This window comes from Furipterus horrens, unplaced genomic scaffold (genome assembly GCF_987537825.1).
Source record: "Furipterus horrens unplaced genomic scaffold, mFurHor1.1.pri manual_scaffold_6, whole genome shotgun sequence".
Taxonomy (NCBI): domain Eukaryota; kingdom Metazoa; phylum Chordata; class Mammalia; order Chiroptera; family Furipteridae; genus Furipterus; species Furipterus horrens.
The window spans coordinates 73485247-73512939 of NW_028327176.1; the positions used below are offsets into that span (position 1 = coordinate 73485247).

General features: G+C 40.7%; 1 protein-coding gene across 2 annotated transcripts; it reads right to left on the reverse strand.

The window, feature by feature from the left end:
- Nucleotides 1-1328: 1328 nt before the first annotated feature.
- On the reverse strand, nt 1329-27693 carry MRPS5 (mitochondrial ribosomal protein S5). 2 transcript variants are annotated; one of them, XM_090281773.1, is made up of 12 exons: nt 27417-27693; nt 25518-25598; nt 21231-21368; nt 14148-14273; nt 12547-12780; nt 10817-10851; nt 9321-9411; nt 7039-7085; nt 6511-6568; nt 6159-6221; nt 3795-3931; nt 1329-1709 (listed from the first exon to the last, which is right to left on the reverse strand). In XM_090281773.1, the coding sequence occupies exons 1-12, from the start codon at nt 27472-27474 to the stop codon at nt 1485-1487; spliced, it is 1293 nt and encodes a 430-aa protein (XP_090137899.1). In that variant the 5' UTR covers nt 27475-27693; the 3' UTR covers nt 1329-1484. The 2 variants fall into 2 exon arrangements, with proteins under 2 accessions (XP_090137899.1, XP_090137900.1); XM_090281774.1 differs by lacking the exon at nt 6159-6221.

Here is a 27693-nt window from a genome sequence, read left to right on the forward strand (position 1 = left end):
AAGAGTATTTATTTGGTGGGTCGCTCTGCAGACTTCCTCAGTCTGGAGAACTTCTATCTGGGTCGGTGAACAGGGGGAGATGCTGGGAAAGTGATGCCCAGGGAGGCATGGAAGCTCCACACCCCTCCCTATATGCTTCACACTAAGCATCTCCCATCTGGATGTTCATCTGTATCTCAACACAGCCTTTTATAATAAAGTGGTAAATGTAAGTAAATTGTTTCTCCTGAGTTCTGTGAGCCACTCTTAGCAAATTAATGGAACCCGAAGAGGACAGCTGTGGGAACTCCCGATTTACAACCATCCAGCAGAAGCACAGGCGACAACCCAATTTGGGTTTGGCATTTGAAATGGAGGGAGGGCAGCCTTGTGGGACTGAGCCCTTAACCTGTGGGATCTGATGCTATATCCAGGCAGTGTCAGAACTGAGTTAATTGTAGGACACCATGCTGCTGTCCAAAGTGTTGTGTGTGGTAGCAGTGACAGTACAGGAGAAACACAGGAGAACTGGGATTTTCCTACTCAAAATGATAAAACGACTCTTGGAATATCAGTAAGGAAGAAAGAGCAATTGAAAGAGTAAAACTATGGGTAATACGACAGGCTTTCTTTCTTCTTGAGTTTTCTTTATCATGTCTCATGCTTAAAGCAGGAAGTGTAACACTGTCTAATGTGGTTCTCAATGTAGGTAGAGGATTTTTAAAAACAATCAGAAATACAGAGGGTAAAGGAACTTAAGAGAGGTAAGGTTTTTACATGACACTTGACTGGTAAAAAGGGCAACATCAGTAGACTAGTGTAAGTGATACATGCACAATGTAATACCCAGAGCAAGCACTAAAATATCTATACAAAAGGCTTAATAAAAATAAAATTTCTAGAGTCAAAAAATACAAGGTTTAGACCTGACCGGCATGGGTCAGTTGGAGTATCACCCCACAAAGCAAAAGGTCGCCAGTTCAATTCCCGGCCAGGGCACATGCCTGGGTTGTGGGTTTGGAATTGTCAGGGTGCATATGAGAAGGAATCGATCAATGTTTCTCTCCTTCTCTTTCTCCCTTCCTTCCCCTCCCTCTAAAAATAAATTAATTAAATTAAAAACAAAAACCAAAAACCAAAAACCAAGGTTTGCCTGTTTTCCTCGACTTTCAAGCTGACTATAGTTAACTACAACTTGACTGCATATTACGTTTGATTACGTCAGACTGTAAGCCCTATCTCCCTAATTCATTTATTTTTACTAGTTTACATGATTATTTAGAGTAGTCTTGAACTAAGATATTATGTAAAGTTCCTATCACAGCGACGGGTATATACCACATAGTCAGTAAGTTAAGACTCTATTTATTATTGGTAAATAAGGAAGTTAAAGTTGCTCTTTCCTTAAAACAACACCACCACCACCACCACCCTGGGCTTCTTTCAAGGTGTGAGAGTGAGTCTCCTCCAGCCACTGACCTCTGGCGGGTGAGGCCGAGGGAAGCTCAGGTGGCAGCTCTCTTTAAATTCGACCACACGGAGCGCTTCATTCCCTGGGCTGCCCTCACCTCCTCCCAGTCCAGTTTGGTGTCCGGAACCTCATCTTCTGGCTCCGGATCCTTTCTCAAGGCCCCCTGGGGCGAGGCGACCACAATGGGCAGAGGGCCGCATTCCTCCCGGAACTCTACAACATGGAGACTCTTCTTATCAGCCAGCTGCTGGTGGGTTTCCTGGGCAAGACCGAATGGAAAACAGCAGTTAAGTCTCTGAGGCACAACTGTAATTCAGAGAGCAGGCTCTGCCTTCAGCCAGGGTGAAGTCAGCAGTGACAGCACTGTACCACTTAAGGGGCTTAAAATACCCTTTCAGTTGATTCTGGGGTGACTGGCTGTAGGTGGAATAATCTTAGCCCTGCCTCTCCAGCTGGGATGGAGGAAGGCCTTGGCCTCTGGTCTCCTGCCTTCCAAGTCCTCCCAATCACGTGCTATGTTGTGCCCAAAATCAATCTGAATTTCATCAAGCCCCAGTCTAGCTCCCAATTCATAGGACACAAAGAGAGAAGATGTGAAGGATCCACAGACATGAAGTCAGCACCAGACCGGGGAACAACAGGATGAACAACTTTGTTTCCTCAACAAAACAAAACCAAAAAAAAAAGGGAACCTATACATTAAAAGTGACACATAGCAAAAACTTACAATGTACTGACCTATCTATAATCTGATTCAAACAAATTATATAAAAATATTTTTTAATCTAACAAATGGACATTTCTACAAACACTGATGAGAAGTGTGATAATACTAAATTCCTATTAATTCTTTAGGTAAGAAAATAATAGTACTGCGGGGTTCTTAAAACTCCTTCTCTCTCAGAGATACATATTTATGGATGAAATAAAATGATGTCTGAGATTTGGTGCAAATAACTGGAGCTGGGTGTGGATGTTATTGAGAAACAAAACTGACCAAAGCTGCTGCTTCCTGTCGACATTAGATGAGAGCACCAGGGGATTCACAAAAGAAAATAGCCACCGAAGTCTGGAAATAGGCAAATAACTTTAGTAGATGGTTTATTAAAATACCTGATATGTTCAATGTCATGTTTCCAGACTCTGTCCACCTTGTAGTATTCTAATTCTATACATGTTTGAAACTAGAGAAGAGGTGAGTTGTTTCATAAGAACAAAATAATTTAAATCAGTGTGTTATAATCAATAGCATGTTACTTAAATTGGTGGCTTCTTTTTCTCAAGTAGCGCATTAAATAATGCAGCTTTTTAAATAGCTGATGGCATTTAAGAAGGTTTGTGTGATACAATGTAATTACAATAGAAGATTCAAAGTACTAACATAAAACAAAAATATCACATAATTGAATGAGTATACTTGATTATAAATGTGACCTATCTAAAAACCAATCTTAGTTACATCCAACAAACCTCTTAACAATAAGTTTAAATTTAGAAGCACATACTTTTGAAGGATATTTTGGATAGTACAAACACACACGTACAGCTCTTCAAAAAAGATCTTTTTATACAAAGCTTTTTCTTTTAATTAATTTTCTTATTTTGAACAGAGAGAACTACAATTATTACACAGGTCACTTTAGTAAAAAACAACCATTAAACTCTCTAAGTGTCAGGAAGCCTGTCAAAATCCTCAATAAATGGAATCCAGAAGAAGGAGTCTCTTGAACCTGGTGGTCTTTTTTGCTCCTCCTGCTCTGCTAAGATCTACCCACCCTTTCAAGGGACAGTCAGACCTTCCTCTCCACTGGCAGCAGAGTGACTATGAGCCCACCCGGGCTGAGGGGACAGGTGGGCAGTAGCCCAGGGCTCCCATCTATGTGAAGAAATAACCCAGCATATTAGTGCTTATGGTTTCTAACTCAGGTATCTGAACAACCTGTGTAGGTATCGCGAAAGCTGCTTCTACTGAAGATAGCTCTCATGAGTAGAGAGGGGGCTGAAGGGCTTCACCCCAGTCCAAGCTGAAAGGACTAAATTAGGAAATAAATTTTCTCTTTTTATTTTAATTTCTGTACTGCTAGAGATTTAGAACAAGCATATATTCTTTTCATAATAATTTTATAATTACTGGCTCTTAAAAATACTGAATTTTGGAAGTTCAAACACCCATGAAGTACTTTTGTAAAGGCTAATCTTCATGAACTAACTCTCCAGTTGGATTAACTATGTGGTTAGACAGCATACACCCCTGTGTCCTCAGGTGGCCCCAGGACATGGTGGTCTCAATGCACACAACTGAAATGCCAACCACAACTTCTGTATCAGACCCAGGCAGGGTTACCTGGCGAGAGAGCCCATGGAAGAGGCCCCGGGTGAGGTTGAGCATGTTGAGGGACCCTGAGACCTTGGCGTACATGTCTTTGATGCCAATGAGACGGCATATGGTGATGATGGCCCGGTGGCAGCGGAGACCATAGCCTAGAAAAGGGAAAAGTCAGGGTCAGTCACCCTGCTGGCTTTCACAGAGCTCCAGGCTCTGGGTTTAGGAGACTCTGGGTCACAGTCTGGCTTCATCACTTCCCAGCTGGGTGACCCTGACAACTTACTTAATTCCCCTGAAGACCCTACCTTATTTTAATGAGATGTTATGAAGATTAAATAAATTATATAAATTTCTTGAGCACATGTGTAAAAAAAAGAAAAGGAAAAAGAAAAAAGAACAAGGTTGTTATGAAGATTAACTGAGTTGCCTAAAAGTCTTTGGCACCCTGCTAAGAAATAAGGGTCCGGGGACACATCTGATGTCGCCCCACGACTGTTTGGTTGCACTGAGCAGAGATGCCCACTTTCTCCTCCTGGAGACTCTTTTGGCTTTAGTAACACTCTCCCCTGATGTCCTTCTGGCCCGTCCTTCTCACCTCCTTGCTGGCCTTCCCTCCAACCGCATGCCTTATTCATGTCTACTAATACCTTCTTCAAGAAGAGCTTTAAAAACACAAACCAAACACATCACTTCCCCTTTCAAGCCCTCACCTCCCATTGTTCTCTGAATTTAAAATAAAAATAAAGAACTCTAGCCCACAAAGCTGTCTAGGACCTGACATCTCATTGACCTCACACAGAGACTCTGCCCTTCTGGCTCCACCTCCAAGGACTCTCCACTTGGTGTTTCCCTGTCTGTTCTCCCCATACGGCTAACTTCTCACCTTCAAGGTCTCACTCAAAGACCTCTTCCTCAGAGAGGCCTTCTTTAACCACGAGACTGAAGGTGTCACCCTTCCTTCCCCAAGGCCAAGATCCCCCCAAACCGGCATCCTGGCTGCTATTTCAGGCCCTCAGCAGAACCTCTGTATCCGATGTTCCCCTCAGTAGAATGTGGGCTCCATGAGAGTTGGATATGGTTTCTTTACTGCCCTGTCCCCAAAGCCTAGATCAGTACCTGGCAAAGGCAGGTGGGAATGAGTGAGAGAAAAAAGCCCCAACTTTAGATGCTAACATTCTGATTAGACAGACATGAAACTCAGCAACCTCCCCACTCACCTGAAGGCACAGCATTTTTCTTGGTGATTCAATATATGCATGTAAAAACTTATTTGAATATAAGCACATAACACAGTCTTACCTAGAACTGTCCTTTCTATTTGAAAGAGAAAACTAATTGTGGACTCTATAGCTATACCAGATCATTTGAGAACTGAGGGCTTTAGAGGGTGGCTAAAGACAGGTTAACAATGGGGTGGTTTGTTCTGTGTGGAGTTACACACAGAACATGTGTCTGTGTGTGTATGGCACATACACATACTGATATGTACAGATGCACACACCCCTGGAGAGGTGCACATGCAAGGGAGTGAGAGGCAGCTGTTTGGAGGTCCTCAGAGGCAGACCCTACTCGCTCGATGACCCAGGTATGATGGGGCACTCAAGGAAGGAATGTACGCTGCCCAGGACCTGGACCACACGGGACACTCCACCAATGGTAGCAACTGCTTTGCAGAACATATGAACAATGTTATGTGAGGGCTTTCTGTATGTACTTTGTGAAGACTTCCAGGTAGGGACTATGTAAAAAAACATTTGTTTAATAAAAGCTAAATTCGTGTGTGCAAGTGTGTGTGTTGTATGGGAAATGCTTTGTAGTGCTGTAAAGAATTCAGTGTTGTCCTGCAGCCAAGACAGTAGTTTCCCACAGTTAAGTAAGCTTGGGAATGCTGCATTCTAAGTGCCCACCTGGGAGACGCACAAAGATACACAAACATCCTTTTGACTTTCCTTAATCCAGTTTTCCTACTTGGGTTCTTTTTGAAGTAACACCTATTAATATCTTCTCACAGAAATACGGATGCACAGGAACATACTTTAGGGAGAGCTATCTATAATATCATACTGTTTTAGCTTCAAAATCAGAATGTTTAACCCCAATGCGCAGGTAATAGGTTAAACTATATAATCAATAGAAACCTAAAAAATACAGCATGATTAGGAGACAGAGAAGATTAAAAATGGTAACTTCTATAATTAAATTAAAATTTGGGGCAGTCTTTCAAAAATCACTTAGGTATAAAAATCATTTAGCCTTCTTGAAAATCTAACTTAGCTTTCCATTCGGCATTTTCAAAATGAGCTCGAGTAAAAGGGAGCAAAATAAAGGATGTGATAGAATCTCTATAACTGCTCTGCTTTATCTTAAAAATTCTTTAGTTACCTCTGGGTTGCTTCTTCATCTTGATATGTGTCCTTTTAAATGTTAAAGAGATATCATGGAATACTGGAGAATAAAAAAGATGAGCAGGATTAGGTGTGTAGCGTTAATGCCCTGGCAAATATCACAGAGCAACTCATAAGACCCTAAGCAGCCACACAGCGGCCAAGGACGAATGACAAAGTCTGATTTCGTTCATCATCACCTCAGAAAAGAAAGTTTGTTTCTACATTTTATATGGTTATTGTAAGAATGTAACAACAAGTAGAGAAAAACAAAGCTACCACAGAGATACTGCCATACATAAAGAACAAGCAAAACTCTGCAAATTTTACAAGGAAAGATTAACACTCACTTGTATGGTCTTCATATCGTTCTATATAATGCAAATAGTGAACAGCTCTGTTCTTTGCCTGAAAGAAGAAAAATATTTTTCTTAAATCTTTTGTTGGAATTTACATTTTCTCACCGATTTCAAAAAAGACCTTTCACAGAATATTTTATTATGGAAAATTTCAAACATATACAACAATTTCAATACATACTTATAAAAGCAAAGCAAAGGATTTAATTAAAAAAAATCTTAACCATAATATCACTATCACACCTGAAAAAATTAACAATAATGCCTTAGTGTCCTAGAACATCCTGTGAGTGGGAGACACTTTCCCAGCTGTCTCACAGTTTTGGTAACAATCACAAGTCTGATGAAAATGATGCAAAAGAACACATGTATTTCAGGTAACTGCTCTTTGTGATAGATAGAAACTCGGACAGGAAGCCTCAGGGGAGAGCTGTTATTTTATTATTGTGTGGGAGTCTCATGGTGTCTACCACAGAGCCTACTGATCTCTTACTATCAACAAAGAAAAAATGTACGCACTTTTCTGAAAGCGTCCGACCGTTCAGTGGCTTTCCCAATGGCAAAACCTTTAAAAGAAAAAGCCAAAATATGAAAAGGGGCATACATTTAGCACATAATGTCTCTCAACACATTTCAAGTTTCAGCTCCCACAATATTTCATGGCACTTCATTTTTCATCTGCCCACAGAAAACCTGCTATCCAAAACAAACGATAAAGCATGAGGCTACAGACATTTGCTTATCTGTTTTGGGGCATTTTGGAAATAGTACATTTGATTAGCTATTAAATCTATAACATTACCTTTTATAAATCTCTACAGGAAACCACATATACTCAATAAAAAATAACCATGCCCTACATTAATAAGGTACATGGTTTTGAATATTTTTTTAAAAACAGAAAGGTTGGGAAAACATACATGGATATAGAGTAAAACTATGATTTCACTGGAACTTTCAAATGCAATGCAGATTTCAATGAACTAGAAGATAAAATCGATGATCCCTGAGTGTGTGAATGCTTGACCCCATGAAGTGAGGCTTATCACAAGTTACCAGAAATGCCTCCACTGATTGCTGTGACCACTAATTAATTATTCTGAAGAATGTATGTGAAAGTTATACACAGGAAAGTAACATAAGACAATATTACTCTATGAGAGATACAAGACATCTGAGTACTTGGGACAAAAGGATTCCAATTCTTAATTTAAACACAACAAATTAAACCATACAAGTCCTTGAGGAAAATATGAGTGAATGTATTTACAACCTTCAAATGAAAGTTTTCTAAGTATAAAACCACAAAACCAGAAGTAAAAAAGGACTGATACACTTGCTACCTACAGGTTTAAAACTTCTGTGGACTTAAAACTTACGTGTGGGAAAAATAAAGAAAGCTAAGTCAAAATATATGATAGCAAAGGGCCAATGCCTTTTAACTTACAAAGAGCTATATCCTCAATAAGAAGAATAATCACCCAACAGAAAAATGGGCAAAGCAAATGAACTGACAAATCTCAGAGGAAATAATAATGGCCGATAAACATGTAAAATGGTGTCCAAACTCACAGATAAGGAAGGGCAAATCAAAATAAAGAGCTAGGTTTCACTAGAACATTGATAATTAGGAAAGTTTGATTATATCTAGTGCTGACAAGGGTGTGAGGGTACTGATGAACAAAAACTGATGCAACCTTTTGGGAGGGTCCTGGCAATATTTATCAACATTCAAAATACATATAGCTTTGAGGCAGCAATTTCAGTGCAAGAAATGTCCTCTATTGACATTCTTGCCAAAGTTCAATGAATTCATATACAATAAGCCATGCTTTTTCAATAAATACTACAGAATTGGAAACAAGAAATGTTTATCAATAAGGAAAAAGTAACAAAAATTAAAGTTACCCATACAATGAAACACTATGCAATCAGTACAAAGAATGAGGGGGAAGCTGTTTATGCTAATACAGCAAGGTCTTTGGGTAATGCTAAGTGATAAAAGGTAAAAAAAAATTATGGATATACTATGATACCTTTGTACAAATGTTTGTAAAAAGATATATGAATAAAGGACTTCTGGAAAGATACAAAAATAACTTAAGATTGATTTCCTTTGGCAACATACTATCCATATGTATGACTTGTTTTAAAGTGTCAATGTGGTTTAATAGGCAGTTTTCTTTCCTTTACACAATCAGGTACATATTTCAAAAACAGACATTCACCATGAAAACTTACAGAAAAGTATTAAAAAAAAAATTTAAATAGTGGTAAACCTAGGCATTAAATGTTAATAACCTTCTTGGTATACATACTTCCAGTCTTTCCTTTGCATATAAACATACTTTTTAAAAAATTGGAATTACATTTGTTCTTATATGAGGTTGTTTTTTATAATGTAGCATTCTTAGTAAGTTCCCATAACTCTTTCGTGGTTACAGATTATGATGTATGGCTGCATTCTTTTTGTAACTATGTCCCTACTATTGAACATGTAGTGGTTTCTTTCCTCCTCATTTTCCCCTATTATACATAACACAATAGTGTCTTAAGCCTTTTAAAATATCCACTGGTCCTCACAGAGAAGAGCAGATGTGGGAAGATCTTTTCTTTCTATTCCAAGGGATTTCATGGGTTGATCACAAGGTCTGTGAGCTCAAACCCTAAAAGATTTCATTCATTGGTAGAAAAAGTCTGGTCAGCAGCATGAACTCAAAGACCCAAATCCAAGAACAGGCCACAGCTATCCCCACCTCCACCACCTGCACCACCAACCAGCATCACCACAGCCCATTCACCTGCGGCTCCTCTGCCATTCCCCACAACGACCAGGACACGGACGGATCTCTTTCTTCCTTCTTTTGCCGTCATATTGAAAACATTTCTTACCTAAAAGACAAAATAGTTCATAAATATTTCACCTTAAGAAAATTCTGAAGCAGGGAACTGCAGTGGCCTCCTTACACATGTGTGCATACACACACGCATGCACATTCATGGTGAAGACACGTCATCCCCATCCATGAGCACAAGCGCAAACTTCCTCCACAGGAAACCACTCTCTAGACAGTTCCTTCAGGAGTAAACTGGAAATAAGACTCTCTCTTCCTATTTCTTAGGGTTTTAGCAGTTCAACTGAGGTAACTTAAAAGTATCTGAAACTGCACAACTTAACACACCTCACTTTAATGAATGTATACAAAGGAAAAGTTTGCTGCTTAAACTTTGACATAGTTCATAACTGGTGGCTATAAGACACATCCCAATATCAGAGATGTTGAAGTATGAAAAAATGTATATCTAGAAGTAATAAAATGCAGTATATAGATAATTAGCATAAAACTGGATCTCTACACTAAGGATTAGGATTGCCAGAAAACAGAAAATTTGGAAATACTTGCTTATTATGAACTGCAGGAAAACCTGCTTTTTTTTGTATATATAAAAAGCCAGGAACCATGAAACTGTTAACTAAAATGCTTACATAGCAGCCCCTTTCCCATAAAATGAGGTTAAAGGAAAAGCGAGCTCGAGTCCACTCCTGTGGATCATCTTACAGGAAATCACTCACAAATACAAGAATTCTTCAAAGGAATTAACTTCCAAAAGGTATACAGTGGGACCCAAACACATAAAATACTTGGAAACATATTTTAACTTCTGTAATACAACTGGTATTAAAGAAACAATATATAAATTCAGTCACAAATTCAATAAATGATTACTCCATGTGGCAGTTAACACTGACCAAGACTGCAGCACCAGCTCTAAGGAAAGATGACTATTTCAGGGACTGCCCTGAAAGGTGACTGAAATTTACCTGACATAGCTTCAGTCTCAAGGGGCTGCTGGGTGATTTCCCATCAGGAGCTGTATATTCATAGCAGATCCATGCTTTCCACTCCTGCCCCATGGCTCTTATAGTCTCTGCTCCCTGAACTGATTCCAGATACAGCTGGTTCATAATTTAAGGACAGACTGTGAATGCTACTTTAGCTTTAGGAAGGAGGAAAATCTAAATGTAATCACCAAATTCTGTTATCAACATCATCAAAGTTGCCTTGTCATTAGGCCTCAACTGGTAGCCCCCCAAAAGGGCAAGTCAGGAGAATCAATATCAAGTAACTAAAACTCAAGTTTCATTATTTTATTACCCAAATCAGCTCTGTGTCTTAGGAAATGTCACACATCAAGGCTTTTCCTCACAGTCCTCTTGCCCTATCTCCACTCCACCTGCCCCAACTTTCCCAACTCCTCCAAAGGCCTAACTGGGTACTGAATTCAGCATGCCTACCTCAAGAATCCTGGTATCAAAATCATCATATGTTTCTGTAGAAAAAAAAGAAACAGGCATACAGATACATGTCTATACAATCAATGCACAAAAGCATTTTCAACACAGGCACAATCATCAATGTTTATGTGAGAAAGAACTCGGCTCTTTTGGTGCCGCTCCCCAGGCCATGCCCTGGTCCTCCACCCTCACCAGACTGCTCCGTTAAATGCATAAACTGGGCCTCCACCTCCCTGCCTGCTTCCTCCTACCCCTCCAGCCTTCTCACTCAGTGACTCCCCGAGCGATGGCTCTGGGAGCCGCCCAGCACCTGACTCTTGACCACTGTTTTCCCTTCCCTCCCACCCTCTCTGGTCTTCACAGCCTCTCCAACTCAGCCAACACACCACAGTCCATCTTTTCCACCAGATCCTGTGAATATCCTCGACTGCCTCTCCCTTTTCTCTCCACCATACTGTCCAGGCCTGAATCCGTGCAGCTGTCCGGCCACACCTGGCCTGCTGGGTGCTGCTGGAGAGAAGTCAAAGCACAGCACACACGTGGGCCCCTAAATATTCACGGTCTCTAACTCAATCAAGTGCTCCCTGCCACCTGTCAGCCTTTTGCGTCCCTTTACTCAGGCCTCTCTCCATTCACCACACAGCCTCAAATACTGTGTTCTTTTAACTGTTTACTACAGAAAATTTCAATCATATACAAAGATAGGATAGCAGAATGACAGTTTATGTATTCATTAGCCAGCTTTAACGACTATCAACTCATGGTCTTCTTTCTTCCAAACTGTTCAATTCCCACTCCACTGGAAGCCAGTCCCAGATGCCCAACTTTTCATCAAAATATTCTGGTGGCCATGCTCATCAGTGCCCCCAATCCTCCCTTCAGCAGATGGCCCCCTCATCCTCACAGTCTAGCTGAAGACTCCAGACAGACATCTTTCACACACCCTGTCCCACACACATTTCCACTACCAATAATACAGGCTCTCCCGAATCTGTCATGCGTTAACCCACTTATCTCCACTCTGAATCTGGGCCCCCATTAGGGACTTAGTTGATCTTTTTTCCCCCCTCTCCCTCCCATATCTTTCACCTCCCACCTGAAACATTTTATTCAGTTCTAAGAAGGTTCACCAGTCTCTCCATCTCAATTTCTGCTCTTCTCTTTAAGCCAAACTTAAGAAAGCAGACACACTCCTTATCTATTTCTTCATCTCCACCTCAATACTGAATTTTCGAGATGACTTTTACATCTACATACACGGGGTGGGGGGAGTGCAGGGAACTTTGTTTAATAATCTGGAGTGGTAAGTGTTACCAATTTTTCTTCCATGTGTGCCTTTATGAGGCTTCATGACAACTCTCTGGTCTATCCTCTGTTAGGGAAACAGCACTCCCACGCCATGCTGCTCCACAGGCACCTCACGACCTGTTGTGTTTGGGAAAATGCCTGCGCAGCTCCATAATGCACACCACCACATTTAAGGCTCTGAGAAGCCATACAATAACAATGTCAGAACCCAGGGCTTGCATCCTGTTTGTGGAATACTTCTTGGTTACAGGACTCTAATGTTCCATAAAATAGAGCTGGATAATAATATAAAGTTATTTCAACGATGTTCAAATCCTTTTGTGGGGGGGACAATCTAAACAGGTAAGTAAATAAAATCATATTAAGGAATTCTAGAACTATAAGTACTGTCACAAAGGTAAACAAAACCAGGACTCTGCTACCTCCATTGGGACCAGGGTCGGGGGGGCCAAGACTGACACCTCCCCATGAGTTTCCACTCCAGCCTCGCTCCCGCTTAATCTTCATCTTCCTCTTCCGGTCCCACTCTTCTCTCTGCTGGATCATGTCAGCTTCCACCTTCTCCTGCTCTTCCTTGCTTCTTTGGCCAATGGTCTGCACAGCTCCATCCCTCATAAGAGGGACATTCAGACCAGGCCACAGGAAGCCACTACGCCCTGAAGGTTTAAAAGCATATATGAATAAAAAATTTTTTAAAGCATTCATTTCTTGAGTGTTAAAATGCGAGGCAATGGGTGTACAGATGACACTCCTTGTAGGTGCTTAAACTAACAGTCACTTGGCAGGGCGCACCTGGCACATGTATTAACATTTCTTATGTACCTACCTTAATAACTATTAATCCCACTTCATGGTATTGCCTAAAGAAATACTCCCACGCAGGTAGGAGGCATATGGGTACTTGGACAAGGATGTCCAGTGAAGTGTGAGTTGTAAAGGCAAAGGATGGAAACAATGTGCTACAAGCCCAGCACTACTGGGGTGGTTAAACAAACCATGGCATATCCAACCTATGAAATCTACACTAAATTGAAATAATGAAGTAGTTCTATAGGCTCTGATGTGGAACAATTCCCAAGGCCTCTTGTTGAGTGAAAAAGGTAAATTATAAAACACTATGTAGCACATGATATAATTTAATTATTTTTAAAAGAAAACGTGTGTGTGTGTATACACATATATATATTTATACTTCTTCTAGAGTTTTTATGTATATAAAAGCATTAAAAAAAGTCAGAAGGAAACGCACCAAAAGGTGATCAGTGGTTTTCTTGGGGGTAGCAACTGGGAAATGGGGTTATCGAAAGGGCACCAGGAGGACTTAGGTTTCTCCTACAGTCTAAATTTTTTACTGAGAACTATACATATATGATGGTTATAATTTTTTAAATGTTAAAAAATAAAATGCAAGGTAAGTCAGAAAAAAACATCAAAGTGGAAGTAAGTAACTAGAAGAACAGTGAAGGTACTTTTTTCATGCCTAAAAGGCTATTACTATCAACAATAGTTTGTTGGCAACCACAGTACAAAATGCCAATTTAAGTACACCATACTATTTTTAATTCTTCAAAAAACACAAGAATGAATAATCATGTGTTCCTCTGGTTGGCAAACTAAGGGCCATGGGCTGAATCCCACCCACCGCTTGTCTGGAACAAGCTGTGTGTTGTCCAGGACTGTTTCTGTGCCCCAACAGCAGACACGAATGGCTCACAAAGCTGAGACTAATGACTAGCCCTGTGCAGAGGCAGTTTGCCAACTCTCCAGTTATTCCATTTCTTATCCTGAATCAGAAGCTGAGGATGGGAACCATCAAAGCAGATGCCACATTGGCACTTTGTTGTTGAAGGAATGACTGAATCCCTTTCTACGAAATGTTTCTTCCCCATTATCCCGGGGCAATAAGTAAGCAGCAGATCGTAATGCCCTTCAAGAGACATGTTTTAACGCATCTAAATTGTAAAAATATCTATAAAATTTGGGGACGAGGGGAGTACATCAGCTATTTTTTAGGTAAGTTTACCTTCACCGATGATCTGACCCCTGTTCAAATCCTTTCTTCTTTTTTTCTTAGTTCTCTTGCCTCTTCCTTTTCTTGCTCCAGCACCAGTCTCTGCTAAAGCACCTTTCCATAGCTCATCTGCTGTCACTGTAATGAAACTTTTTATTTATTTGTCTTAAAATTTTTAAGCAACGATACATGGTCTCCCATTGAATAAAACAAGCCAGAAGGTGCCAGTTTCACTTGCAACACTGCAGCAATGAAAGCAAAATTAAATCACTCTTTGCACATTATCACATGGTTACATTTGGAAAGCCCAAGAGAAGACGATTCTGCAACTTTTAAATATGGCCTTCCTCCACAAAAAGACAACCGACATTTATATCCCACTCACAACACACACACACAAATAAATCAATCCCACTCACCAGATGTGTTTCCCATTTAATCAGCTATGTTACAGGTCTCTTCCCTGCCCTCTTGCCTCCATTATAACCCTTCTTAAATAGAGGTTTTTTAGTCCAAATAAAAATCAATATGTCAATCTGAACCCATGAATGTTAATAATTTGGATTTTTTTGCTCTATTCTTCTGTGAATGCCCTAAACATCTCTGTGTATTCTTCAAAATCAAATGCCCAAATTTATCTTCAACTCTGATTAAAGTCTAATCAATCCACATGAAAGAATGAGTAAGTAGGGGCCTGATAGTTAATACTTGCATGTGAGTGTGTGTGTTTCTTAAATCATGCTTATCTTGCCCTGGCTGGGGCTCAGTTGTTTGGAATGTCATCTCATACACCAAAGTTGCAGGTTCGATCCCCAGTCAGGGCACATACGGAGGCAACCAATCAATGTTTCTCATATAGATGTTTCTCACTCTCTCCCTTCCTTCCTCTCTATTAAAAAAAAAAAAAAATCATGCTTGTCTTTTACTTATGTATAGACTATGACACTGCTGATTTATTTCCACTTGTGAATTTCTGGGATCCCCAAATATTTTTCTACCATACTTCTGAATCAGTATTTTCCCCTTTGTGCTTGTGGAATGTTCAGATTCTTTACTTCTGAATTTCACTGGTGTAGCCACACCATTTGTTTGATTTAAATTCTCTCTTCCTAAGGACTTCCAGCCTTTCACAGTATCACCAACTGATTTTATAGCCACAGATTGTTCAATTATCAATTTATTTAATTAAGAATCAAGAGCCACACAACAAATGCTGTACTAGTCAAAAATCTAACCTACATATATAGCTGCATGCCTGAAGTACTAAACATATTCTAGAAAACAAGTGAGCATCTTCATTCTCCTTCTCTTATGGGCCCTTAGGGTTTAAAAGTTCTACCTGCTTGCTTCATAAAAGGCCTTACCTTGACCTTCAGGGTAGACAACATGGAAAGGGAAAAATGTTTTGGATTTATAATAGTGTTAAATGTTTTTACCTGCACAGCATACCATTTTTCAAAATACAGACATATGATTATAGCTGTTCTTCATAACTAAAGGTCAAAAAGTGAGATTCCATGTCACATGCTGCTTTGTATATCCCTGATCAGAGCAAAGGGTTTAGGTTGAGCTCAAACTTTAGGATAACATTGATTCACTTTAAAGAACCACAGGTTCAAAATAAAATTACCAACCTCAGTCCTGACCGGTGTGGCTCAGTGGGTTGGGCCTTGTCCTACAAACTGAAAGGTCGCCATTTGATTACAGACCAGAGCACATGCCTGGGTTATGGGCCAGGTGCCTGGTTGGGGCGTGCAAGAGGCAACCTACTGATTCTTTCACACATTGATGTTTCTCTCTTCCTCTTTCTCCCTCCCTTTACGTCTCTCTAAAAAATAAAATCTTAAAAAAAAAAAATTACCAACCTCAGGCGAAACTCTAAAGATTTGATTTTCTTTCCTGACTGCTTAAAAATTATGGTACCCTAGACAGACTCGGTGCATCTCCCTCCACATCTAAGAAGGAATACAACTATCTCAAAACTAGAGACAACCAAAAGTTCCAGAAAACAAAGCTGCATGAAAGTCCAACAAGCAAAGATATCAAGAAGAAATAGTCATCCACACAGGAAGGAGGGTTGGAGCCGGGGCAGAGTGGACATGGTGTGGTGGTAGCGGCGGCAGCACAGAAAGAGGAAATAAGAATTGAAAAAATAAGGAGAGGATTAGGAAACTCTGGGACAACCTTAAATGTGCCAACACCTGAATCATAGGGGTGCCAGAAGGAGAAGAAGGAGAGCAAGACATCGAAAGCTTATGAGAAAATATAATGAAGGAAAGCTTCCCAAATTTGGCAAAAGAAATAGACACACAAGTCCAAGAAGCACAGAGAGTCCCAAACAAGCTAGACCCAAAGAGGATCACACCAAGACACATCATCATTAAGATGCCAAAGTTTCAAGATAGAGAATTTTAAAAGCAGCAAGAGAAAAGCAGAGAGTTACCTACACACGGGTGTCTATAACATTATCAGCTGATTTCTCATAAGAAACTTTGCAGGCAAGAAGGGACTGACAAGAAGTATTCAATGTGATGAAAAGCAAGGACCTACAACCAGGATTACTCTATCCAGCAAAGCTATCATTTAGAATGGAAGGGCAGATGGAAGTGCTTCCCAGACAAGGTAAAGCTAAAGGAGTTTATTATCACCAAGCCATTATTCCATGAAATGTTAAAGGGACTTATTTAAGAAAAAGAAGATCAAAACTATGAACATTAAAATGACAACAAACTCAAACTATCAACAACTGAATCTAAAAAATAAAAAAAAATCCAACTAAGTAAACCAGAACAGGAACAGAATCATAGGTATTGGTATCATTTGGAGGGTTGTCAGCTAGGAAAGGGAAAGCGGAGAAATGGGAAAATGGAGCAGGGATTAAGATGCATAATTGGTTGGTACAAAATAGACAGTGAGAAGATACTAATAATATAGGAAAGGGTGAAGCCCAAAAGCTTATATGCACGACCCATGAACATGAACTAAAGGGGGTGGGATTGCTGAAAAGAAGGGAGGTACTGGGCTGAGGAGAGCAAATGGAAAAGAAATTGGGATACTGTAACAAGATGATAAAATACACTTAAAAAAATAAAATAAAATTATGGTACCTACAAATGCCATCTGAACCTGAAAGTTCACAATGAGAGCATTTCTAATGGGATCATATTAAGAGGTCAATTGATTAGATATTTTCATCACTTAGAATCAAAATAAGAAAATTATTCATAAAGACTAAAATGGGAACGTCCAGCCAAGGTGGAGGTCTAGACTGACACGCTCTGTCTCCCTCAGTTACTAAGAAGGAATACAACTACCACAAAACCAGAAATAACCAGAAGTTCCGGAAAATAAAGCTGCATGAAAGTCCAACGTATGAAGTTATAAACAAGTGGTGCTCGTCCAGACAGGTAGGAGGGGTGAAACTGGGGCAGAGAGGTCAAGCTATGCTGGCGGCGGCAGCTGCAAGCGACGGCAGTGGGACAGCAGTAAGCACAGACACCCGTATTTAAGGGGAGATGAGAAGTGCCTGGGGAGCACCCCCAGTTGCAGACCAAACCCATCAGCTTGCGATTCCAACACCAGGGAAGGAAGAACCCCATCGCCTCAGACTGTGAGGCCCAGAGGAGGTGGGGACGAAGGAGGAGGCTTTCAGTCTCTCAGTGGAGAGTGAACGGCAGGAATCCATCTTGGACCCCCACCCCACACAAAACGTCACAAAGTGGTGAGAAGGGTCGCCCCCAATAGCACAGGGGGTGTGACAGCCCTGCCCAGGAAGCAAAGGAAACACAAAGCTGTCAGGATGGCACAGATCACGATAGAGATCCCAATCACGCAGCTGACCAGACAGCAAATATCTAATCTAACAGCTCAGCAGATAGGAAACCTTTCTGAGACACAGTTCAGAGCTTTGGTTATAAGAAAGCTTACAGACCTAACAGCAGATCTTAAACAAGACAGGGAAGGAATGAAAGCTAGTCCTGCTGAAATGAATGAAAACACATACAACACTGGTGGTGAGGGAGAGAAAACCAGGGATCAAGTCAACTAATCGGGAAGGACCAAACAGTGAACCAGTGCAGAAAGAGGAAACAAAAAGTGAGGAAAATGAGGAGAGGCTCAGAAACCAATGGGACAGCTATAAGCGGGCCAACATCCGAATCATAGGGTTGCCAGAAGGTGAAAAAGAACTAGAAATTGAAAAGTTATGTGAAAAAATAATGAAGCAGAACTTCCCTAACTTGGGGAAGGAAATAAGACTTATAGGTCCAAGAAGCACAAAGTTCCAAAAAAACTGGACCCAGGGAGAACCACACCAAGACACATTATAATCAAAATGTCAAAAATTAAGGATAAAGAGAATCTTAAAAGCAGCAAGAGAGAAGAAGAGTATTATGTACAAAGAGGTCCCAATAAGACTCCCAGCTGATTTCTCAAAAGAAACTCTGCAGGCAAGAAGGGACTGGCAAGAAATATTCCAAGTAATGAAAATCAAAAACCTACAACCATGATTACTCTTTCCAGTGAAGCTGTCATTCAGAATAGAAGGGCAGAGAAAGTGCTTCCAGGACAAAGTAAAACTGAAGGTGTTCATCAGATCTAAACCACTATTATATGAGATGTTAAAGGGACTTGTTTAGGAGAAAGAGGATCAAAACTATGAACATTAAAATAAAAACTGTATCACAACAACTAACAACAGAAACTAGGGAATTGAAACAAAGGCAAACTAAGCAGGCAACGAGAGTGGGAAAAGAATATAAGTGTGGGGAACATTATGGGGGGAGGTCACCAGGGAGAAGGAAAGGGGGAAAGGGAGGGAGATGGTACAGGAGTTAAGAAGCATAGTAGGAGGGAGTGGAGTAGACAAGAAGATGTTGAGAAGAACTATATGCACAACCAATGGACATGGACTAAAAGGGGGACAACTGGAGGGAGGGAGGTCACTGGGTGGAGGGGAGCAGAGGGAAAAGAAATTGGGACAACTGTAACAACATAATCAATACAACATATAAAAAAAGACTAAAATGGATTTTATTTAATAAGAACTTGGTATTTAGACAAAAATGTAGGAAACCAAAATGTTTAGTTCATTTTTTTACATAAGCGGAAACTAAAATTTCTGACTACATTGGAAAAAAACAAGTCATATGTCAACTTTTAAATGGCATCATGCTACTTAAAATGGTTTTAATCTTTTTAATTATAACAGAAAGTTGTTTTTTCAATCTTGAAAATATACAGTGTGAAGAATATAAAAGCAACCATAACCCCATCACCATTAGATCAGTATGTATAGTCTCTTCTATTCACGCTTGCATACATGTTTAGACAAAACTGAAATTATAATGTGTACAATTTTGTATCCTGTATTTTTTACTTATTACATTGTGAGTCTTACTTCATATTCTTAGTATAATTTAAAAAAAATTTTTAATCCTCACCCAAAGATATGTTGATTTTTGTTTTAAAGCAAAAGGAAGAAACATCAATAAGAGAGAAATATCGATTGGTTGTCTCCTGTACACACCCCAACCAGGGATCAAACCTGCAACCTAGGTCCCTGGGTATGTGGCCTGACCAGGAATTGAACCTGCAACCGTTTGTGTATGAGACAAGGCTCCAACCAACTGAGCCACCTGGCCAGGGCACAAACATAATTTTTTAATGGTTGCAAGTTGAATTAGGTTGTTTTGACATAGATTTTTATTATTTTAATATCAGAATATACTGGTTTAAGATTCTAATTAACCTAAAACGCCATTTAGAACAGACTTACCACTATGTCAACTCTTTCCAGCATTTTTTGGAAAGGGCATAGGTAGGTTAATATATACTTCTGTTAACTACCATAATTATGTAAAGTAAAACATTAAGTATTCTTAGGAAATCTTAATGAATTTTGAAAGTGTTTTTTTGTTTTTTACTTCTTGGAGATTTGGAAAATTAAGTATTTTCTACTGAAACAGCAAAAACTAGCCCCATGCTAGTTCCAATTGAGTTCTTCCCCTTGAAGCTAATCTCAGTACGACTTGGGAGCAATAAACTCATAAGGGTACAGGGTCCCATAGGTTAATGCAGTCAAGAGGCTGGTGGGACAACAGTGTAGGGACGGGGCCTAAGACGGCAAGAGGCACCTCTAGAACAACAGGAGTTAAGAGATAGGCCTTTTAGGGCAGGAAAAAGAAAGGCTCAAAAATTCCCAAGGCCTCCAAGTCTGATATGGCCCCTAAAGTACAAAGTCGACTCCTAGGAACACTTGGGGCTAGGAGCACACCAAGAGACTCCAACTCCATCCACCTCTCCTCTTTCTTTGCACCCCAGTCTGCAGGCACCCTGACGCCTATGCTACTTGTCATGTCCTTACCATCTGGTCCTCTTTCTTGCATTGCTACACAAATGACCTGGTTATATGAGACCTACACATCACAGTGAACTAAACCCATGCAGAGAAACACTCAACCATCATAACACCGCACTGGAGGAGTCCTTGAACTAACGTGGAAAATGTATAATATGTTGCTGCAGGAAAAAATGGCAAACTCAGGATTTCAGGGCAGAAGGTTATAGGTGCTTTTCTTTTTTTGATTTTCTATATTTACTAAATAGTTTTAAATAAACCGGTTTTATAATTCTACTTTTTAAAAATTTGCCTAATGCTTAGTTGTAACTTTAATCTCATTTTATTTCAGTTCAGACTGGATTCTTTCAAATTCCACCACAAGTAGGAGTAGAGTAGTATTAACAAAATGTCTACTTAAAATGAACTTTTCCTGATTAAATGTCATATCTCAACTAAAGCAGAACTGATAACAAACTCTGAGTATATTCTTAGTGTGTATCTAAATCAGCCTCAGATACTCCAAATAAGGCCATTAAAGTAAACCAGTGGTCCCCAAAGTATAATACAAATACTACAACTGGTGGCATGTGAGATCATTCTACAAGGTACATGAAGAAACGTTTTTATTTTAATAGTACATCACATGCTAATCACTGAAGTGTTAATTCATTTGAGACAAATCAGAAATACTAAGATATAAACACCTTTTATTTTCTTGTCTCATGAAATGGGAAGCTTGTGGCCAGTCTACGTACATTTAGTGAAGAAACTATAGGATCTATACTGTTGGCCCATCGAGTTGCTGGGAGAAGAAATCCAGCATTGTGTCTGTAGCGCACCGGTCAAGCTGCTGAAATGACAATTGTCTCTGGTTCCTGGAGATGACAAAAGGCCTGTAGGTAGATGGAATAAAACTTTGAGTTAGACTCTCCATGGCTGTGAAGAAACATAGCCAGCACCAAATAATTAACTGTTTCTAATAAAAATAAGTCATTAAAACTCTGAACTTTTAAGAATCACATTTTAAGGACAATGTTTCTTTTAAAACTAAAACTAAACTTTGGACTGATAACCAAAATGGCCATTACAGTTAGAGAAACTACAGTTCATCCACATAATGGCTGGAGCTGTCTAAAGCAGCAGCAGGGCTGCTGTGCTCCAGGACAGGACCCCATGCATTGCACTATCCACTCCCAGCAAATGGCGCCCTCTGTTCTGTGCAACCAGACAATGGAAAGACACATTGGGAAAACAAAGACCTGGTGCAAAACAATGCGTAGAGCATTCTGCCCCTCTTGTTTAAAAAATAAGGAGTGGGGTATGAACAGACTGACTCCAGGAAGCATACATAGGAAGGTAACAGTGGTTGCCTTTGGGAAGAAAACAGATACATTTGAAGTTGGAGATGAGGGACTGGCTTTTGGGGTTTTCTTTTTTTTTTTTTTTTTTGGAATTTTTTAAACATACATGTATCACTTTAAAAAGTGTTTTGAAACAGCCATTTCTTAGAGGCAGTCATTTCCTCAATGCCATGGATGGTGGTGTCCTGTGAGGGGTAAGAAGAATCAGTGGACTCAAGGAAATGGAAATGTTGATTAGAGAAAGTGCATATGCTTGAGCCTTTGCATTTCAGTGGGGAACCTAGCAACTAACAGCGAAGTAGAGGAAAAAGGTTATTTAAGGGTACTGGGCTGCGCCAAGAGGAAGCCAAAGAGTGACAGTAGCTGTTCTCCAGTTTGAAGTTACAGAGAAGAATACAGAACAACTGCTTCATCCCACTGAGGGCCAAACACGAGAAAGGATCTTAGTGGCAACAGAAAACAATTTGCTTGAGCATATGTGGAAAATTTATCCTATGACTGCAATAAACTGTCAAAATATTTCCATTTTAAATAGACATTGAAAAAATACAGGAATAATCTCCTTTAATAATAACTAAAAATCATTTCATCCACCTCCTTCATTTCACAAGAAACTTAGGCCTACACGGTTAGGGATTTGCCAAAAGTCATTAGACATGTTAGTAGATGAGATTTAAAACACCAATTTCAATCCCAAATGAATTACTCAAAGGCATGAAGGTGGAAGCTGGCTCACATTGTGAGAAACGCTCACAATAAAAAACACCGGGACACAGGACTTCAGCAGTAGATGAAGCTTTGTTTATTCCCAGGTCTGCAGAGCTGGGTGCACAGCAAAGGCATGTACACCCAAACAGAAAACAAGCTGGTTTTAGACTATCGCAAGTAGCCCCCACGGACGGCTTCCCCACTTCCTCCTCTGTTTCTCCATGCTTGGACACTCCAGAGTTACAATCTAACGCGATTAACTAAATTAATTGAGGGTAGTAATTTCCTAAATTGTTTGCTGAGCTGTCTAGCTACATTTTCTCATTTCCTGGTGTTTGGTGCTGAATAATTTTCCGCTTCGATCTCAGATGTATTTGCATTGAGCTGTGGAAATATCACTTCCTGACTTGTAGGTATTCTAATACTGTTGACTCTTACTCAGAGACTCCCTACTTCGAGATTTAATTACATTTGTTCTTTGCTGCTAATTATTTCCTACTCTGGTTTGAGAGTTAGCAGGTTCTTTGTACTTTACAACATGACATGATGGGATAGCTTGCTTAGTGAATTACTCAATAAAAATAGGAAATAATGGCTTTTCATTTTAAATAAATTTAGGGCTTCAAGAATCATTCTAAACCCCATTCTGTTGGACACATTTTAGCTTTTCTTGTGCTCTCAGGCTACAATAAAATATCAACTGCACATGAATTTTACCTTGCACCATTTAGTACTGCGATCTGATTTACCTGATATAGTTCAAGTGTAAAAATCACTACCATCAGATTTAGAATTCTTTAATGTTTTTTCAATAAGAGCAAAATGCTATTCACAATAACGTATTTAGCCTGAAAAGGTCTAATTGTCAAAAGTTGAAAGAATTCAATTTTAGTTTAGAAATAACCCCTTAATATACAAGTGCTACAACTAATTTACTTAACTTGTGATTTTTAAAACAGAAGATGGCAGCAGCTCCTGCTAAGTCACATTCTGAAGGTCAGTTACAGATAATTATCCAGACAATCACTGATCACTTTTGTTCTGATCCTTTGACTTCTTTTTAATTTCAAACAATGATGTCCCTATCTCAGGAAACAACCACCGCGAAGCCCATGGAGGGCCAAGCCCAGGAAGCCCCCATGGGGCGGACCTCTTCCGAGACACAGGGTCTGTCCCTGAAGGTTTCATTTCATTGTCTAGTAGTTTTCACCATGAAGAATTTCTTCCTTTTAACTAGGCTTCTACTATTAAATCAAGCTGATTAACTGGTGACACTTGAGATTTTTGAAAGATTATGGCTATGTTTCTAACCAATCTGCTGCAAACATCAGAGTAGGTACAAAGAAAACAGAGCAACTTTTTAAAATCAAGGCAATTATTAACTGTAGGAGAAAGAAAATGTTGAAGGAAATGTAATGACAGAACACTAACTAGCTCAGCTGTGGTAATAATATACATAAAACCTTAATAATGAAAACACTTCCATAGATTCCATCAAAATTGTGCATACAACTAGGTAGGGAAAAGCAGAGATGGAGGCGTAAGACCTCTTCAGTTAGCGTGACTTTGGGTGGTGAGCACATAAGGCAATATACATATCATGTATCATAGAAATGTACACTTGAAACCTATACAATCTTATTAACCAACATCATCCCAACAAATTTAATAGACTAAAAATTAGCATAACAATGTTAGTAGAGGCAAAACCAATATACACAATCTATTTAGAAATATAACCAGATGAAAGCTGAAAAAATTGAAATTATCTGACAAGAAGAAAGACAGGAAGGAGTAAGTAGGAAAGGGAACTGGCTATGAGATAGAAACATTTTAGCATTCTGTAGAAATAAATATTTCAAGAATAACACAACAATCTTCAAAGCAGGGACTATGTCCCTATTTGATAGATGTGGAAACTGGGGGCCTGAGGGGTGACACCTGCCTGTGTGTGAAAAGGCAGAAAGTGCGGGGTCAGAGAGCTGTGCGTCCCTCCGCCACTCAGCATTCCTCTGCACTCAGCCTTCCGCAGGGCTCTCCCTCAGCCAAGGGGCTGCTCTCTGACCTTCCTCCCAGCAGTGTAGGCTGGGGACATGGCCTGGCTCATAGTAAAGGACAAAGTAAGCAATTCATGAATGAATGACTCATGCAACAACAAATGGAATGATACAGGGAAGAGCCCAGGCCCACCAGATTCCTCTGCTGGACCTCTCAAGCAAAGCATACCGGCATCTCGACAGGTGAGGTTAACAATGAAAGGGAATAACAATAAACGTAAGGCCCAGCACACATCCACAAACTCAAGGACACAATGAGATTTCAATTCACAGTCCATGTGGAAAAGGTAGGATTAAACTGACCACAGGTACAACATGGGCTCAGCAAAGCTTAGCTTCTTCTCTTTCTGGAGTGTGACTAGAGAGAAAGTCTTGCACCACATCAGGCCAGGAGCAGAGGCCTCGACAAAAACTATGTGTGGAAGAGACATCACAGCATCCAGACAACTCAGGACCCAGCCCTGCCATTTACTGGCTATGTGACCTTGTACAAGTTGCTCAGCTTCTCAGTGTTATCTCATCAACTAAAATGGGAGTAACAACTTCCACATAAACACTGCTTGTGAGAATTACCCAAGATTAAATGTTATAAGTCTGACACACAGTAACTACTCGATATGTTGTAGCTATTTTTTTTCAAATTATAAGAGAAAGTTTATTTAGAAAGTCACAGGGGTAAGAAGTGAGCCAGGAGAAGAAATAGGCTCAGGAAAGCGGTTAGAGAGACAAAGGAAGCAAACTGTAGCTATTTTTAAAGCCTTGAACTATAACAACTGTAATCATAAATAATATTCTTTAGACGCTACACATGTCAATTATAAAGAATGTGCATTGTTCACTTACATTTCTAAAAACTACATAAAGTACTCTTACATTAGATCTTATAAGAGAAGATAGCTGGATAAATGAATCTTACCATTATTGAGAACAGTCTTCAGTGCCAAAGTAGAAGCTGCTGGAAAGGTTTTTATGTAAAGCTGACTGGACCATAAGTGACCTGTAAGTTAAAAAAAAAACAAGTTAAGATACATTTTTACATGACGAGGAACTTTAAGAACAGTAAAACCCATATTAACGTTAATATTAATATCTATAGAATAAAAGAACCAAGACAAGTAAACGAGTAATTTCTGGGCTCCATGACCACTTGCCCAAGAGACATCACATCACATCTTGATTCTCACATCCAACCAGTTACCAAGCCCTATAAATTCTCCTCAAAAACTGACCCACCTGTGGGCCGAATCCTCCTATGATCTCACTGCCTATGCAGCTGTCATCATCCCTCAGCCACGTGGTAACTAACAACAATTCCATACTAGGTCTCCCTGCTTCTGGTCTGCGCCCCTGTAACTCACCACCTGCTGGCAGGCCTTTCTAAAATAACAGGCCTGGTCTCTCACAGCCCCAGTGTATCACTTGCCTATAGAACAAGGCTGACTCCTCAGCAGAGCCTGCAGGGCTCAGCCTCACTGCCTGCACCCTCCCTTTGGCCACATGAGACTCACAGTCAGCGCTGAGCACGCTCTGCTCCTGCAGCCTTCTGTGTGTCTCTGCATGTTCTCTGGTCTCTCTGAACCAGCACTTCTTGGTGAAGCCCCACACCCCATTCCCACCGTGCCCGCCCTGCATGCCCCGCATGCTGCTCCCCTCTCCCCTCGGGAGTGCTGGCTGCCGCTGTACTGGGTACCATTTCAGAGTTCAGTGCTTCACCACAGGCTACAACAGCATTAGTGGGCAACTGACTATGGAAAAGGGTGCTAAGGCAAGAAATGGTGCTGGGACAAATGACTATCCACATGCAAAAGAATGAAATCAGAGCCCTACTCCACATCATACATAAAAATTAATTCAAAATGAATCAAAGACCTAAAGGTACTCAGGAAAAAAACTCATAAGAAAATGCAAGGGTAAATCATCATGACCTTGGATTTAGCAATAGTTTCTTAGATATAACACAAATAGCATACGCAACAAAAACAAAAAAAGATAAATCAGACTCGAAATTTAAAACTTATGCTTCAAAAAACACTCAAGAAAATATAAAAACAATACAGAATGGGATACATTTTTTGCAAATCACGTATCTGACAAGGAACTTATACCTAGAAAATATAAGACTCTTATAATTCACTAATAAAAAGACAGCCCAATTTTAAAATGGGCAAAGATTTAAACAGACATTTCTCTGATGACCGTATACAAATGGCCATTAAGCAATAAGAAAAGATGCTCACTAGCCATCAGAGAAATGCAAATCAAAACCAGTGATACCACTTTACACTCACTCAGATGACGATAATCAAAACGACTGACAACAAACGTCGGCAAGGATGCGAGAAATTAAGAACCCGCAAGTACTGCTGGAGGACAGCTGCAAACAGCCAACGGGGTGGGGAGCGACAGCAAAAGTACCGACATTCAGAACATCCCTGTATTTAACAATGGCACTGACAAGCCGGGATCTAACGCGACTGACACTAACCCCATGCGACTCAAGCTGCAGCGCGGCCCTCTCTCTCAGGCTTTGCCGGCCCCCACCCAGCTGAAAGCCCGCAACGACATCACCGCAATAACCGTGGGCCGCGCCCATCAGGAGGGCGCTTGCCTGCGGCTCCTGGCCCCAGTCTTCCCTCACTTGACAGGTGGACCCTGCAACCCGTAAGGCTTGGGCGCGCGCAAGGTCACACAGCGGATCAGAGCAGGACGGAGCCCGGAGTGAGCGGCCGGGGTCTGCGCGCGGCTTCCCGCGTTTCTCCGCCTGGGAAAGCCCCCCGCCCGACTATCAGTCCCTACTAGGCGCCCCGGCTCTCACCCGCCGTCGCGCCACACCACGCAGGGAAGCAGCCTGCCGCGCGAACTGCCGCCGCCATGTTGGAGCCCCAACGACGCCTCTTCCAGGCAGCCCTCCCCACCGCCTGGCGGTACTGCAGCTCGTCGGACAGCGCACCTCGGCTCCCCGCAGCCGAATTCCCGACGTCAGTCGGCCGCACCGCTGTGCGGAGCGGAATGGGAGAGCGTTCCGACTTGCAGCGGGGTGGAATAAGTCCGGCGCCGCTGCGGACAGCCTGGCAGGGTCCTCGCGTGAGGAC

Excerpts from the sequence above, each read along its gene's own strand:
- MRPS5 (XM_090281773.1), bottom strand. The coding sequence starts at position 27,474 with ATGGCGGCGGCAGTTCGCGCGGCAGGCTGCTTCCCTGCGTGGTGTGGC. Across the intron at positions 21,369-25,517 it reads GAAGACTGTTCTCAATAATG|GCCTTTTGTCATCTCCAGGA; the intron begins GTAAGATTCATT and ends ATCTACCTACAG. Across the intron at positions 12,781-14,147 it reads GGGTCAGATCATCGGTGAAG|GGCGTAGTGGCTTCCTGTGG; the intron begins GTAAACTTACCT and ends TTAAACCTTCAG.